This window comes from Opisthocomus hoazin, chromosome 5 (assembly GCF_030867145.1).
Source record: "Opisthocomus hoazin isolate bOpiHoa1 chromosome 5, bOpiHoa1.hap1, whole genome shotgun sequence".
Taxonomy (NCBI): Eukaryota; Metazoa; Chordata; class Aves; order Opisthocomiformes; family Opisthocomidae; genus Opisthocomus; species Opisthocomus hoazin.
Window position 1 is genome coordinate 83398843 of NC_134418.1, and position 16041 is coordinate 83414883.

The 16041-nt window shown below is 41.8% G+C and overlaps 1 protein-coding gene across 6 annotated transcripts in view; it reads right to left on the reverse strand.

Moving 5' to 3' along the window:
* Window positions 1–212: 212 nt before the first annotated feature.
* Window positions 213–16041, reverse strand: part of TRMT9B (tRNA methyltransferase 9B (putative)) — a 118293-nt gene continuing 102464 nt past the window's right edge. For all 6 annotated transcript variants that reach the window (XM_075421936.1, XM_075421937.1, XM_075421935.1 and 3 more), the window contains 3 exons: window positions 8728–8882; window positions 5589–5762; window positions 213–3027 (listed from right to left, as the gene is read on the reverse strand). In XM_075421936.1, coding sequence (XP_075278051.1) covers window positions 1985–3027; window positions 5589–5762; window positions 8728–8881 — 1371 coding nt within the window. In that variant the 5' untranslated portion in view covers window position 8882 and the 3' untranslated portion in view covers window positions 213–1984. The remainder of the gene's footprint in view (window positions 3028–5588; window positions 5763–8727; window positions 8883–16041) is intronic.

Below are 16041 nucleotides of genomic sequence, written 5' to 3' on the forward strand. Positions count from 1 at the left end.
ACTGTGCTTCCAAACCCGGAGCTCGAGGATGCGGCCGGAGCAGCCCCTCAGCCAGGAGCAGCTGGACCCAGCGACGCAGGGAACGTTGCCGGTTTGCCGGAGCACGGCTCGGACACGGTGCCCGAGAACCACAGCGCCAGGCTGCATTGAGAGTAATATGTGGGGCGGAATAATATTTCCAAAGTCTCAGATGCACGGTTCTTCGACCACACTTTTATTTTCACAAGGCAGCGAGGAGTGCAAGTGGCATGGACCCAGGAAGGATAAAGTACAAGGACCCCAAACTGTGAGGAAGACAGAGATGATTGCTCTACAGGCATCGCTCCAACGGATACATCTATAACACATTACTATCCGGTAATTACTCCTGGGCAACTACATCTGAAAATACTCAGCACCGTCAGGGCTTTCTACCAAACAACCAAAAACGCATCTACTTACACAGCATAGACTGGAAAAGTTTGGTATTTTACTCCTGTTGCTTTGTATTCAGAGTTACTTGGGCACCCAGAGGGCAGACAGCTGAGTGATGTTGGTCTCCAGAAGGGCTGTGTCCAAAGGGTTGATCTCAGGGGTCAATCTGTGCAGCTCCGTTAAAGCTCATGGAATCACACCAGCTGAAGATGTGCCTCACACTAAAACCACTGACTGTAAGCAAAGCCTAAAAATGGAGTTAATTTCATGCTAACGAGGCAATTAGTCCAGCCCTGCTTCAGCTGGTAACATTTACAGTTTCACCACCGATCCTCAGAAGCCAGGTGGATTTTATCTACAGCTCATATAACGTCAGACCATCAGCCTCCCACTGAAAGGGGTGAGATTATTTGGGTGTAAAGAATCATATGAGGGCAACTGCTACCATCTAGTACAACTGCATGACGATGGGGCACTGAGTTCAGCAAAATTTATGTCTTGCGGGGAATGGGAAAGTTGTTTAAGCAATCCATTGTCATTTAAGTCTCAAAAGACTCACTTAAACTGCAGAAGACAAGAATTTGTATTTTATATACAAACTGGGCTTGTGTCCTCTTCCTATATGTATTGACACACTTCTTAATATATATTCTCATATCAGTGAATAAGGAGAGCAAATATGACAGCTGACCAGATACGTGCTGGAATTTTATTAATTTTATCTTCGCTTCCCAGGCTTATCAAAAAGATATATGTATCTCAGTATTTGACATTTTGTAACCTTTACACAATACCGATACTCTCACAAATCCCTGCGACTTCTGTGTACACATCACCAAGGAAAAACTACAGCGAAGGAAATGAAGATAAAGTATTTGTTAGAGCTAACACACAAAACTTAACCTGCACCTGAGGCACAAGCTAGATTCCTTTTAAAACAGAAGTCCAAAATGCTATTCAAAATTTGTTCTGTCATTTGTTCCCAAATACAAATCTCAAATGACAGAACGTGCAGAGCTTGTTTTGTACACGGCTTTTGCCCCGTAACAACTCTACTCCACGCTGAGTAGCACTGGGACCGTGCTTGCTCCCAGTTCTGCAGCATGCGCTCTAGCAGGACGCAGTCAAGTACGTTTTTAAACGTGCCTACGTCTCCATTTACAGGACTTCAAGAACAGGGAGTAACGTGACACATTTTCAGCGTTTGAAGAACAAAGCCTGAACTTTCTGCTGAGGATGTTTCTCATAAATGATGCCCTGATCCTCGTCTTATAAAAAGGTTTTATTTTTCAATAGAAAAGTATATTTAAAAACACAATTATTTGCTAAAAGCAATATAAAACTCTCCGGTTTTAACTTCATAAAAGTTTAACAAAAGACAAATATTGTTTACCACTTTCATTCCTACATACAGACCTTGCATTGGATAGTTAAATAGGCAGAGAGATAACAACACAGAAATGAACGGCACACGACTACGGGAGATTCAAATTCCAGGTCACACGGCACAATCACAGGAACACACGGAGCAGCTGAAAATCCCCAGTCACCGAAGCCTGCTTTGTTCTCTTTACAGCTGCGTTCCTCTTTTCTCTGCAATAATGGACCAGTTTCCATGGTCATAGCATGAAGAAAGTATCTGAAGCTCAGGCACGTTCTCTTCTACCAGGGAGCACAGCTCCCCTTCCCGAAAAACATGGTAATAACGCATGAAGGCTTTTGTATCCAACGTGGCATCAGTTTGGTCCCCAACAGACACTGCTGAATCCAAAGCAGAGTCAGTGGAGTCAGTTGTTGAAGTTCTTTTGAAAAACTTGACGGCGTTGGACTTACCAGCACCGTCTTTATTACAACCGCAGCCGCAGTCCCCGTCTTCCGCTGGGCCGTTTAGAAATGAAGCTTCTTCGCTCTTGCTCTGAGCTACACTTTGGGGTCCTCCATTTAAACTTAAGTCCTCCAGTGCACCTGTGGCTGGTGACCACTGGGGTTTTTTGAGAGGCAGACTTTCTATGAACACATCATCATCGTCTGAACTCTGTTCTTTCACCAGCGCCCTGCGGTGACCTAAATCCAAGCTGCAATGTCGCGAATGCTGCACGGGTACCGTACTGTTTGCCCATTCTCCCTCGGTCTTCGGAGGCTTCGTTTTGTCAGTTTGCTTTCTCAGGGCTGATTCGTCAAGGGATCTGGAGAAAAACCATGAGCGGAAAGATCTTCCTAGAGCACTGTAAAACCTGTTTTCTTCATCAGAAATTCTCATGCAGCAGGCTCGGGATAAGCAATGGTCCGTACCGTGGGAATGTTTGGAATCGGCGTCCGGCTGCAGATCGGTCTGGTACCTGCAGTCAGCGATGACGAGCTGCACAGGGTGCAGGTCCTGGCTTCTCACAGCGTGCACAAACTCACCCTTATCTCCGGATTGATTCGACTCTGAAAAGTGCCGTGAGCACAAGGCCTTGTTCCAAGGCACAAACACGTCTTGCTTCTCAAAGCGACGGTTCTTTTGTTCCATGGCCCAAACATAGATCATCATCTGGCCTCCGGGTATCAACACCCTTGCCATTTCCTTGATTGCTCTGATTCTTCTTTGCTTAGTTGAGAAATGGTGGATCACTGAGAAAAAGGAAAGGCATGGTGTATTGAATATTAGTAAGGACATAGCATTTTCGTCTTCAACCTACAGAATCACAGAATCACAGAATAGTAGGGGTTGGAAGGGACCTCCGTGGGTCATCTAGTCCAACCCTCCTGCTGAAGCAGGGTCACCTACAGCAGGTTGCACAGGACCTTGTCCAGGTGGGGCTGGAATATCTCCAGAGAAGGAGACTCCACAACCTACCTGGGCAGCCTGTTCCAGTGCTCCGTCACCCTCAGAGGGAAGAAGTTCTTCCTCATGTTCAGATGGAACTTCCTGTGCCTCAGTTTGTGCCCATTGCCCCTTGTCCTGTCGCTGGGCACCACTGAAAAGAGCTTGGCCCCGTCCTCCTGACACCCACCCTGCAGATATTTATAAGCATTTATTAGGTCCCCTCGCAGCCTTCTCTTCTTCGGGCTGAACAAGCCCAGTTCCCTCAGCCTCTCCTCGTAGGGGAGATGCTCCAGTCCCCTCACCATCCTCGTAGCCCTCCGCTGGACTCTCTCCAGTAGCTCTTCATCTTTCTTGAACTGGGGAGCCCAGAACTGGACACAGTACTCCAGATGGGGCCTCACCATGTTTAATCCCTACATGTTTAATCACTCACTGCAAGGCAGCAACAGCGCTGAATTTATTGGTACCACAGTGCAAGTTTACCCCAGAATGCTCTTTTACATTTACGTTCAATGGACAAAAATACAAAAATCCTAAAGAAGGAAATTAATCTAATTTCAAAATAGGGATTCAAAATAAGCCAGGCATATAAACTGGAGATTTCTGTTTCTCTACAACATCCATAAAAGATTGTACCATGGCTAGCTTTCATTTAGATGCCTGGCCTTTAGGTCAGTTAGGTAGGATTAAGTTTGACTTTAGTTTTTGGGACACATTTGACATTTATCTTACTGGAAATAGAAAATCTTTTCACTGTGTAACACATACACCAGGACATGGACCTGTTGGAGCAGGGCCAGAGGAGGCCACAAAAATGATCAGAGGACTACTAGAACCCCTCTGCTGTGAGGAAAGGCTGGGAGAGCTGGGGCCATTCAGCCTGGAGAAGAGAAGGCTCCAGGAAGACCTTGTTGCAGCGTTTTAGTACTTAAAGGGGCCTATAGGAAAGATGGGGAAAATATTTTTAGCAAGGCTTGTTGTGACAGGACAAGGTGTAACGGCTTTAGACTAAGGGAGGGGAGATTTAGCCTGGACAGAAGGAAGAAATTTTTTACCATGAGGGTGGTGAAACCCTGGCACAGGTTGCCCAGAGAGGCAGTGGAGGCCCCATTCCTGGAAACATTCAAGGCCAGGTTGGACGGGGCTCTGAGCAACCTGGTCTGGTTGAAGATGTCCCTGCCCACTGCAGGAGAGTTGGGCTACAGGACCTCTAAAGGTCCCTTCCAGCCCAAAGCATTCTATGATTCCATGATTCTATGATTCTATGATTGTATGATTATTTAGAATTAGATGGACACAGGCATACCATATCCCTATTCAAGAGGGATTAAAATCCATTACCGTCAAAGGCTCACAAATATCACATGAACTTTTAAGCTTGTCAGGCCTACAACTGGTATAAACATTAGACAGTTAGGCTATCCTTCAAACTCAACTGATCTGATAGCACTGAAATTATTCTACAAGATGTGAAACATGGATAGGGCTCACTGGCTAACTAGCCAGCAGGAAAGCAAAGTAACACAGATGCTGCTTGCGTATTAATCACCCTTTCTTTCACCCTGCAAATGTGAAAAAATACATTTTAAAATACATTTCTATCATACTTTGAGTAGTTTGTCAATTGCTACCAATAATAATTATCATGCTTTATATTTTTGCTGATACAGTGAAGCAGCCTGAAAGGAGTTCAAGCAAGGGTAGAGCTAAAAATGCAGACAGTAACTGGGTACCCTAACTACTCCTCATCTACCCTTTTTCAGTTTATACTTCTCAGATTATGAGTAATATTTTCAAAAAGAGACGTCAGAGGAATTAAGATGCAGATGCTGAGTTGCTTCACTCATTTTAGACAACAAGCACTTGTATGGCTCTAAGTTCTTATTTCATGGCTATTCTAAGAGAAATTTGAATTCACAACACATAATAGTCAACATGAGTTTCAAGTTCTGCTATAGAGAAAGCAAGTTTCCATTTCAATGCATCTGCTGGTCAAAACAGATCCTAAGGAGGAAACAAGAGTTTATCTTGACCACCTAATCTGTTTAAACTGCAAGCAGCCATGTGTATATTAGTTTTTTCTTGTTTAAAATGCACGCTGGAAGGAAATCTTTTCTCCACAGGGTGAACAAGACCACACATAAACAAACAAATGATCCAGATACTTCCCTCATCGACAGAGCCTCTGTGCAGTGGAACTAACTTTTTTTTTCCACATTTACTACATTCGTTTCAGTAATATCTGCTGTGATTCTAAGGGAAATGTTTCCAAACAAATTAAAGTGGAACAAAGACACGTGGAAAGAAAAGGATCCCCAAAAAATTCTCATTTGCTGTGGGCCAGAATGCAGGTAAGTTGTCTTACCTCCAATGGAGATGACTGCGTTGAAGCACTGGTCCCTAAAGGGAAGGTTAAGGTTGTCACATACCAGCACTTCATCACCTTTCTTCCTTGCAATCTCTACTAACGGTTCGCAGTAATCACAGCCGAGAGTATAGACCTGGCTGTTGACACTGAGATACTTTCCAGTTCCACAACCTAAAGAAAAGAACATTGGATTAGAAGTCGTATGTTCCAAACAGTTGCTATCCTTCCCAAAGCAGAGAAAACAAGAGGAGGGCTTTCCTACTTCTAAGGTTTCCTGGAAAAGAAAAAAAAAAAAAGAGGGCTTGCTCCTACTAGCCGAACTGCTGCAGGGTTTGGACGGTTTGAAATTGTATGTTCACACCGTTAGGAGTGTAACAGTACCAACATCACCAACAGAAATACTCCTGACGCAGCCCTGTGCAACAGCAGGTTACATGTACGTCTTTGGGGAACCAGGGTAAGTGCAGGTGGGAGGAGGAAGGAGCGGTCCTCTGCAGCCACTGTTGCCTGTCTTACAGAAAAAACCCAACCATGGCGCTTCATACTGAGCCTTTCTACAGCCTGGTATCCTGTATCCAACAACAGATGGGTGTCCAGGGAAGAGTAAGAACAGGGTAAGCGTTACGAGCCTTCTCCTCAACATCCTTCCAGCTTCCAAGCACCTTCCTTCCAGGGGACTTCCTGAAGCCAGTGTGTCTTGTCTTTGCTAAACCCCACGCAGCACCTCTCCAGTGCACTCCATTTCTCTCCGAGAAGTCCTAACGCACAGCTGTCACCGCCCCAAGTCAGAGAGGAAAACCTTAACTGCAGTTACAGACTTGAAAATAACCGTGAATCATAAAAATTCCTGCCACGGCGCCGACACGTCCTCTTTCTGTCTTCGTGCCGATGCACTGCAACGCATGGAAATGTAACAAACTGTTCCAGAATGTCTTCCACCTGAAAGTATGTCTCCTCAAAGACTGCGCTGTACTAAACTGAAATCTTTCAGACTGTTCTTCAACACCGTATGCAGAACAGGCACTTTTCAAAATTAGATTAGGAAACATTCGCTGCAGTTATGGGTCAGCAGTGAGGAATAATTTCTGGAAGTTGACAGCGAAGCGACAGGGTAGCAGCTCGGCAAAGAGAGCCATCTCAGTGCTGGTAATTCAATTTAAAGGCCTGGAGTTATCTTTAGAAACATCACGGCTTCTTGCAGCGCTGCTGCTCTCGTTGATGCTAATGTGCGCCATTATCTAGAGAGACAGCGCAGAACTGCTGGAGACCAGCACACCACTTCAGCGGCCAAAAAAGAGCATATTTCCAAAGCAAAAAGAAAGCACCCTTCTTTGAAGTAGATACTTGAGAGAAATGGAAAAGATTAACGTTGTTAATGCAGTTCAAGGAACATAAGCGATAAAACACGAAGCTCTGTATGCGAGTTAGAAAGCCCAAGTTTTAAAATTAGTATAAAGTATTATTGGCTACTGTGTTTGCAGAAGGAACATATTTAGTCAAACGTACATTAATTTAGAAGGCTCAGCTGCTTAATACATGGCAGAGTGCTTTTTAATCACGGTGAGGTTTTGGAAGTAAAGGGTCCTTTCTGGCATGAAGCTAAATAGTGACGACACTCCGGGTAATCTAAAAATCTAGATTTGCAGGAGATTAATTTTTAAATGAGTCATCAGGAGCTGGATTCCTTCATGAAGCTGTTAACAATGGCCATGCTATTGTCATTTATTTTGATGAATGGACAATAACAAGGCAATTAGACAAAATAGTATTTTGTTCTGCTACCATTACCATGCTTCATGTAAAGCTAGAAAACAAAAATATTTTAACAAAAGGCTGTATTAAATGGAAATTTTCAACACCTCATTTTGAAAATTTTGATGCCACTAGGCAACCCTCCTTGCAAATTGTGTACTAAAAATAAACTCAGTCAGATTCCTGTAGAACTTATCAAACCTCATAAAAGGAGGTACCTCGCGTGCCTTGATGGGAATACTGTTATTGGCAACTGTAAGCGTCTACCTTCTCTCCAGATGTACCACATGCACTGAAATTATTTCAGCTGACACGGTAACAGGGTGATCTTAAGCTCTCAGCAACCACTGTGATGGCTGCTGACAAAGCCTCAAATAACTTCATAGTTCAGCTTCAGATGACTTCTGTTGAGATGACAGAAAATTTCATCTGAGAAATATCATGTCAGGCTGACTGTTGAAGGAGTGTATGCCATAGGATAAATGGTCAAAATGGCACAGATATATAAAAGAAGATATATATTTAAAATAACAGCAATCAAGTATTTTTGCAGATGGATCAAGAGCAGCAGAACTATACATTATCTTTTGATTATGGCCTACAACACCTTCAAATAATGTTTTTCTCTTATAGTATAAGGCAGATGCATAATTTATTGTGTACATTCATTACACTTTGCTGTGTAAAAGTATTTTATTAGTCTAAAGAATGAGGAAAATCCAATGGTGCGGAGGAGCCTCTGGTTTGCCATGATGTGCTGTAGAGGACTGAAGTCACACCACAAACAAAGCAAACACACCAGAACCTGGAAACCCCTAAAAAGTCTGTAGGTGCAACAGCAAACCCAGGCAGAAACTGAACATGTAGGAAAAAAAACGCCCTAGCAGGAAAATGAGGTTTTGGTGTCCATATTCAGGATCTTTGGGAGATTCTCAGGTCATAACTTCTTTTTTTTTTAATAGTAGTCACATCAGAAGATTTCTTTTAACTTAAAGCCTTGATAGGAGGAGTTTTAGAACAGACGAAAAGCAATAAATTGCAAACCAGCAGTACATAAACCAAGAGATCTAAAGAAATTGAAATATTAAATAAGTGAGCTATTAACAGCATTTTTTGAAAAGGGCTCCAGGGGAATGACAGACCACTATGCCTGTGGGGAAACTGATAGATTAAGGCTCAGCTCAGTAAAAATAAGGCAAAAAATTTATTTACCAGCTACTGGTATACAGCATCTAATATGGGTTTAAAAACAATTTAAAAACAGTGTTCAAAACAAATTTAAACAAGTTTTTAAAAGAGTTGCTCAGAAGGATCTATATATGCATACCATTAAACTACTAAAGCTTACAGACAATCTTTCACGCCACCTCAGGGACTGGCTTACCTATGTCAGCAACGAGACTGCCAGGTTTTTGCTCCAGCAGAAAGTTCCGAACACGAGGCCATGCTTTGCTCTGCAGATCGTTAAAGTAGGCAGCCGTATTTTCATAGACGCTATGCACATGTTGCTTTTCTAGCTGGGCAGCCTCATGTTCCATCCTGAAAACATAATGAAGATTTTGTACAACAAAAGACAAACTGTTGTAGCGTAGACTTTCCATTTTGCAGACGTGCATAATTCAGGACCTCGTAAGTCTACATTCATAAATTCATTACACCCATGCAAGAGCCATCACGTTTATAAAATGCAACTTACTCAAAGGATCTGATTTTATTTCATGAAAATCAAGAAAATTTTGAATGTGTCATCTTGCCCGAGGAGCATTATATAACTGCACGTGCCTATTCAATAATAGGCACGTTCCTAAATAAGTTCATTAATGTAGCAAAAGCTTATCTGGTGCCAAACGGAGACTGCATTCAGCAGCAGCGCAGAATGATCAAGAACGGGAAGTTAAGAAGAGACTTTCCAGCTGTAGCCAAGGTGAGTAGGTAGGCAAACTATGAGTATGTTATCTGAAATACAGCCTGGACCCTGAAAACAAAGCCCCTAAGTCATGCATAAATCATTTGTGGTTTATCTGCCCTCCAGAAGTGATGAGTTGGTTGAAAATTTTTAGCAACAAAACCATGATTTCCCTACCCCTGCTCCACTATCTTCATTTCTTAGCAAAGTTATTTTAGTTCAATGATCATTTGAAAAGCGGCATCTTCCTAGACTTTTAATATTACTCCTAAGCTCATGTAAAACACCAAACGGACGCAGACACTGAGTCCCTTTATTGAAAATCTTACCTTGTCCTTAAGCTTTCCCCTCATCCAAGCACCAACCAGGCCAGGCTTCAATATCTGATGGAGGCTGATCAGAGAATCATTAAGGTTGGAAAAGACCTCTAAGATCATCAAGTCCAACCGTCAACCCACCACGACCATGCCTGCTAAACTGTGTCCTGAAGCACCGTATATGGTGAGATTACATTTCAGCGTTTCTTCACACATCCTTCAAACTAATTCAAGCTGCCTGATTATTCGGGAAATACTCCTTCCCATTATTAAAACAGAATTTCTTTAGTTGCCCAAGTACTCGGCAGAGATTAAAACCTGTTTCCAAACTTCTCCCAAGAAACTAAGCAATACATTATCAAGGTGAAATTGTAAAGGCGCTTCTTTGGGTGCATTTGAAAATGTCAGCAGCAAAGACTTTAAACACTTAAGTTCTTCTTTGGCTTTCCTTGATTTTCAAAAAATACACATTTTGGACTCATAATGAAAAAAATATTTCCTTCTGTCACTCTTACTGTTGAAATAAGTTATTACGAGAAAATATTTAAATTAAAATGTTATGTATAATAACAACTAACGTGAGCCTTTCAAAACACCTGTCCTACAAACACAATCTTTTTAATTTATAAAACGGGAGTTAATCCCAGCGCCTGCAAAGAAAATATCAATGTGCTGGAAGTTAAATGTGTGTGAGTGCCTACAAGAACAGTATGTAAGCCTTGATCCATTTCACTGGTTTGATGCACTCTGCTACATAAAAGGTCAGGCCCAGTTGTCACAGTTGTCACAGTCTGTTCTGACCGTTGTACCTATGAATATTTCTCTTCAAAACATTCATGTTCAATGTCTTCACAATCCTTACTTTCTTCTCTTCTGGCATCATCCACAATTTTCTTTTATGATGCTTTAGCTCAGATTTTGCTATGTGAATATGTATATATACACACGTGCATACATATATAAAAATAAAAATCAGTAACAGTATAATAAGCACATACTCAGTGTCATCTGGAGGAGTGGAAAACTCTAACAGACGGAACAACAGAAGTAGACAGTACTGAAACATAGACTTGAAATGATATTACATGTGCCCGAAGTTACTCAATCAGAACTTTTCTCAGAACGCCATTTGAAGTGCTGTTGTCATACAGGATGAGTTAGTTGCAGTAATTTCAAACGATTACCCCTTAAGAGTCAAAAGCCCATTCTTTTTTTCTTATTTGACCCTTAAATAAAACAAATTGGGTGTTTCATGTCTCCAGCTATCTTTCTTCTCTGCCTCAAAACACACTCTGTTTTGTTGTTCAACTGCCTAGAAATCCTCTATTTATAAGTAGAAACTCCAAAGACTAACAATCATTTATTTTCTTTTGTCATCTGATATGCTCCGTGCTCTAGTTTATATGTCATGTTTGGTTACTATGTGTTTCCAAGTGCTTTCATCTTTCTACTTGAAGCTCTTTGTTCAATCTTCGCAGTTCTTTAAAAAACCAAAAAAGTTGCCAATCATTCATAGTGAATTCCAAATGCTACAGAAATTTCAGTCTATGCCATCTACAGCAGTAGCAGTCTGAACTGAAGGTTAATTTAGACATTTTGAATAAACACAAAAGCCAACCTGGACTTGACTTCGAAGACGGTAAGAATTTGCCCATTGATGCAGTATTATGTTACACTTTCCTAAAATGTCTTTACTGCATTCCATTGTAGGCTGAAATTTGGCTTCATCTCCTACTGAATAACAAGACCATGAAGTTTTTCCTTAACCTTTCTCATTCACTGGGACTGGTACCAAGTCTTCTGCTATATGGAACATGCTAGAGACTTCCATGTATTACAACACTGCGTTAGAGGTTATTATTTTTAGATACACTTATAAACACTGTCAAGGTATTAATTTGGTTATAATCCTAGAATAACAGTAGCCTATTAAAATTCAAATTATTTAAAATTTCCATTCCTGCTGATTGTTTAAATTTTGTAGATAATTAAGTCACACAATGGATATTAGTAAAAATTTCTTCACTGAAAGAGTGGTCAGGCAAGAGGGGTTCAAGAAACGTGTAGACATGGCACTTCACGACGTGGTTTAGCAGGCATGGGGGTGATGGGTTGATGGTTGGACTTGATGATCTTAGAGGTCTTTTCCAATCTTAATGATTCTATGATTCTATTTCCAGGCCAGTCACAATACCTGAAACATGTTCCAAACTTTTTGTCAGTGGCCTCTTGGAAGCACCTGGTGATTTTCACGGTAGTCATCAAATCCTGCCTCGCTCCTATTTGTCTTCATATCAATTCCTCTTGATAAATTTGAGCCACAGGCTTTCCTTTTGTCTTCTCTCTTGCAACTGCTCATTTCCTTTGATGAGCAGGAGGAATTAGCTCAGTTTGAGAGACAGATGCTCAAGATTTCAGTCTATTAATGAGGGCCTCTCAGTTACACTCTTCATGCACTGAAGGGAATTCTCAATCCCATTTCAGATTAGGAGAACTCTGACTTCAGAGATCCATGAAATTCAGCACAGTTGTGTCTGTGCATGTTGCTACAGCAACACAGAACTTGGTCACATGTGCAGCTCCAGCCATGGATGCAATAACCTAATTAACCACGGGCCTTAAATCAGAGTATAGACCACAAGGGCCAGGCCCGTGTCTCACCATACCCTGCTCTCCAGCAGTAACACGGGCAGCTGTAGCTGATGCCAACAGCCAGGTAAAACGCGAGGCAGTCCAATCTGCATTCTCCCCCTTCACCTACAGAACAGGGAGAACTATTTACACAGTGAGCAACGCTTTCAGGTTACTTTCCAGCTTGCTTCAGACTCACCAGTCTTTTCACTCGAATCGAAGTAGCCATGGAAAGCCGAGTGCACAGCCCTAACGGTCACCTATAAACCGGAGTCTTTTCTGCCAAGCAAATACAAATATCCAGCTCATCTCCAACTGCGAAACCTCCCTGCAGCCCTTCTCAAAAACAGACCTAAGATTTCTTGATCAGAACTTTGCTTGCCCTTAGGACTGAATTTATAAATCATAGTAACAACCTCCACTCTGACTGACAGAGCTCTCTCATTTCAATAATGAAGGTAACAAATTAGGAGTATGATGACATACTAAATTGCTTCCAGATATGAATCATTACGTAAAACAGCTTTATTAGTAAATAAAGGATAATGAAACAAAATAATAGGACTCCTGCCACGAATGGTTGCTGCAACGAAGGTTTAGCAAGAGGATACAGTAGGAGATGATTCGCTTACACAAGGCTAACAACTCTGGTAATTAATCTCACCCACGCATGAACTGTTATAATCCCATGAAAATGCACAGCCTGAAATCAGAGCAAGGGGAACTCCGTGCAGTACATCTACAACCTTACTGAGCTGAAGTCCTGATTCAGGACCCTTCCTCCAGTAAAATCTGGGAAATTCTGAAGGGGAAAACAAAGAGCTGAGACACATTTGACAAGAAACACTGTTATTTGAAACTCTCACTGTGAACCTAGCAATTTAAAGTAACTTCATTGACTGAAATAAAGTCACTATTATTGTACTTTTTCTTACTGAAAAATAGAGATAACCTTGCCCTAATGAAAGATTGAAAGCCCTCACGCTGTTCTTTAAAGATCTTGAACTAAATGAGTTTATGGTTCGAGCTCTAGTTCGTCAAAATGCCAACCATTCACTGTCACATTCATCTTGTCAGCTTTATTTTCCAGTCCAAACAAAACCTGGTACTACTCACCACAGCACATTCTTGGACCAGTTAATCATTTAATGTTCCCCTTGCTATTTTGCATTTAGGGTCCTGGTCTACATAGCTAAAAGGTTGCAATGTAAACAGATTTATTTCACTAAGTCCATAAACTTCATTTTGTAGATAGGTAACGCTGTGCTAAGATGACAACCCACAAACACGAACCCTTTGCCATTAAAGAACACTGAAAGGAGCATACTTGTGACAAAGCTGCACAGTCCCTTTCAGTGTCTGTTCACCTTTGCTATCACATCAAAACTCATAGATCAGCTCCCAGCAAAGCGGTTCCCTTCCCACCAGGGTCTCACACAGTCATAAAGCCCTGGTGCTAGATGTGCACTGAGGGGCGTCTTCAGATCCTGCCCAGAAACGCTCTGCACAGACGTTAGAAGAGAAAGGGGAACCAGGAAAAATCTGGTCTACAAAGCAGAAAGAAAAGTCAAATAATAAGCGGTTCTGAGAAGACCAAAACATCTAGTTTTCTTTTTTCTTCACTTTTCATGTTCATTGTCACCAGGCAGCCAATACACCAGTGACAAAGAGAAAAGAATTCAGGATGGAATGGGAAAGAGTAGGTTGGTGCTTTTTAAGTAAGTTCAGGGTTTTCAAAACAACTAGACTAATAAACGATACTTAAGAGTGCCAGCCTCAGATCAGCCAGTTTCAGAAAAGCCATCGGAAATTAAAGAGAAACTAAAGCGAAACAAAATTTGAGAAACAGTGGGCAACAGGCACAGTGCCCAATCTCACGCTGTTCTCATCAACAAATTAGGGACAGCTGGCTTAGACAAAACTGCAGCAGAAGCTGGTACCGTTGGGAAGAGAATATTTAGAGTGCAGTTACCAACAATTCACTATCACACTGGAAGGACAGCCAGAGAAAATCTGTTTGGGACTCTGTTCTGGATACTCCTCAGTGATTGCTCCACATGTCTGCAGACGGACCAGGCTGACAAGGGTTCAAACACACTGGGTGATGGTGTTCAACTTCAAGTCTTTTGACAGATTGAAAAGGACAAAAGCAGAGCATTTCATTTAGATAAGCAAACCCAACTGCAGAAATAAAGGCCGAGAGAGGTAGGACGGGCTGACTGGCAGCAGTTCTACAGAGTGGATCCAGGAGCTATAATATTTCACAGGTGTAAAACCTTACATTACATGTTTTTTGCAACATACTGTCACAAAAACGAATACCAGCGCACAGAGCTGGAGAAGATACTTGGAAGTTACATAAAACTGTCCTTCTACTACATTCAGCACTGCTGATATATGAAGTTGAGTATTTTGTCTAATTTCAAGCAAGAACCATGCAAACCCACTGGAAATATTACAGAAGAGAACAACAATGATCAGAGGAATCTCTAAGGGATCAGAAATCAAGTAAACCTCTGGGAAAGACGGCAGGTTCTTGGATGGATCTTGTCCCCTCCGGACAAGAGAGGACCATCTTCTCACACGAGAAGGGCTGTTGCAAAGAGGGAGGGAATAATCTGTTTTCCAAAACGAAGCGCAGACAAAAAAAAAAAGTGGGCTTAAACTACAGCAAGGAAGATACAGGTGAGGCATTTTAAAAACAAGGGCAGAAAAGCACTGGGAACAATTTTGCAGCGGGTGGGTCACGGAGCCTCGGTCAATAGGGTCTTAAAAACAGAAGTTAGTTAAGCACCTGTGGGGAAACACACTGATGTAACTGATGCAGCTTCGGGGGAGCGAGACGATGCCCCAGCATCTAGCCTTGCGACTCGGTGTGTCTATGAAGAATAAAACTTCAATTTTTCAAGTTATAAGCAAGATTTCAGTGACCTGCTGCAGAAAAACAAAAGCGAAAGGCCAAGGGGCTGCTTCACGGTGTTCCTTGCTCTTTCACACAGCGGTTGTTTCTACAGCTAAATTAGCACAGATATTAAACTAATTTCCCCCCAAGTTTCAGCAGGTTGGTTTGTCTCCTAAGAGCCCTTCACCAGTATCTCTAAGCCCCTGGCTATGCTACGCTGCTCATAAGCTTTAAATGTAGCTGTCTTCCCTCCTCAATCGCCGTATCTCTCAAGCACTTGCAAACAGTGATCTTGTTTTCTCTCCTTATTTACCAGCAGTTTAACCAGGCATCAAATATTTAGTACTCTTCATCCTCCCTGATGAATCAATCTAGGTGGTCTTTGACAAGTATTGTTGTCATTCTCTGTATCCTCTCCATATGTCTGCATTCTTCATGCCAAACTATATTCACAGGCATATTTGATTTCTTAACGTCATCCTACAACTCTGGAATTAGAGCTCTCTAAATTCCTTCTGTTTCCTCACGCTCTGCGTTTACATTTAGAGCACTATTTCCAGACGGATTAGTTTTAATTTCTGCAATATTAGTCTCCTTTTTATTTCCTGCCCCTAGAGCTCATCACTGCTGGTGCTTGCGTTGTACTCGGTGCTACATACAAAGCCTCTCCAATCAAAACAATTTACACACTGACTTAAGTAAGACATTCAATTACTTGAAAATAGATTGTCTGCTGAAACTTCATATCTTGGCGACAGAAAGATAAGCGGCACATTAGCAAATAGGATCCCCAATTAAGGCTGTCAATGGTTACCTTAGATCCCAAGATTACATATAAAATATTGCACAATCAATTACAGTAATTACAGGGCTACTAAGTGGATTCTCTTGATATCGTTTACGCATTACTCTTGACTATCACATGTTTATTATAACTGAACA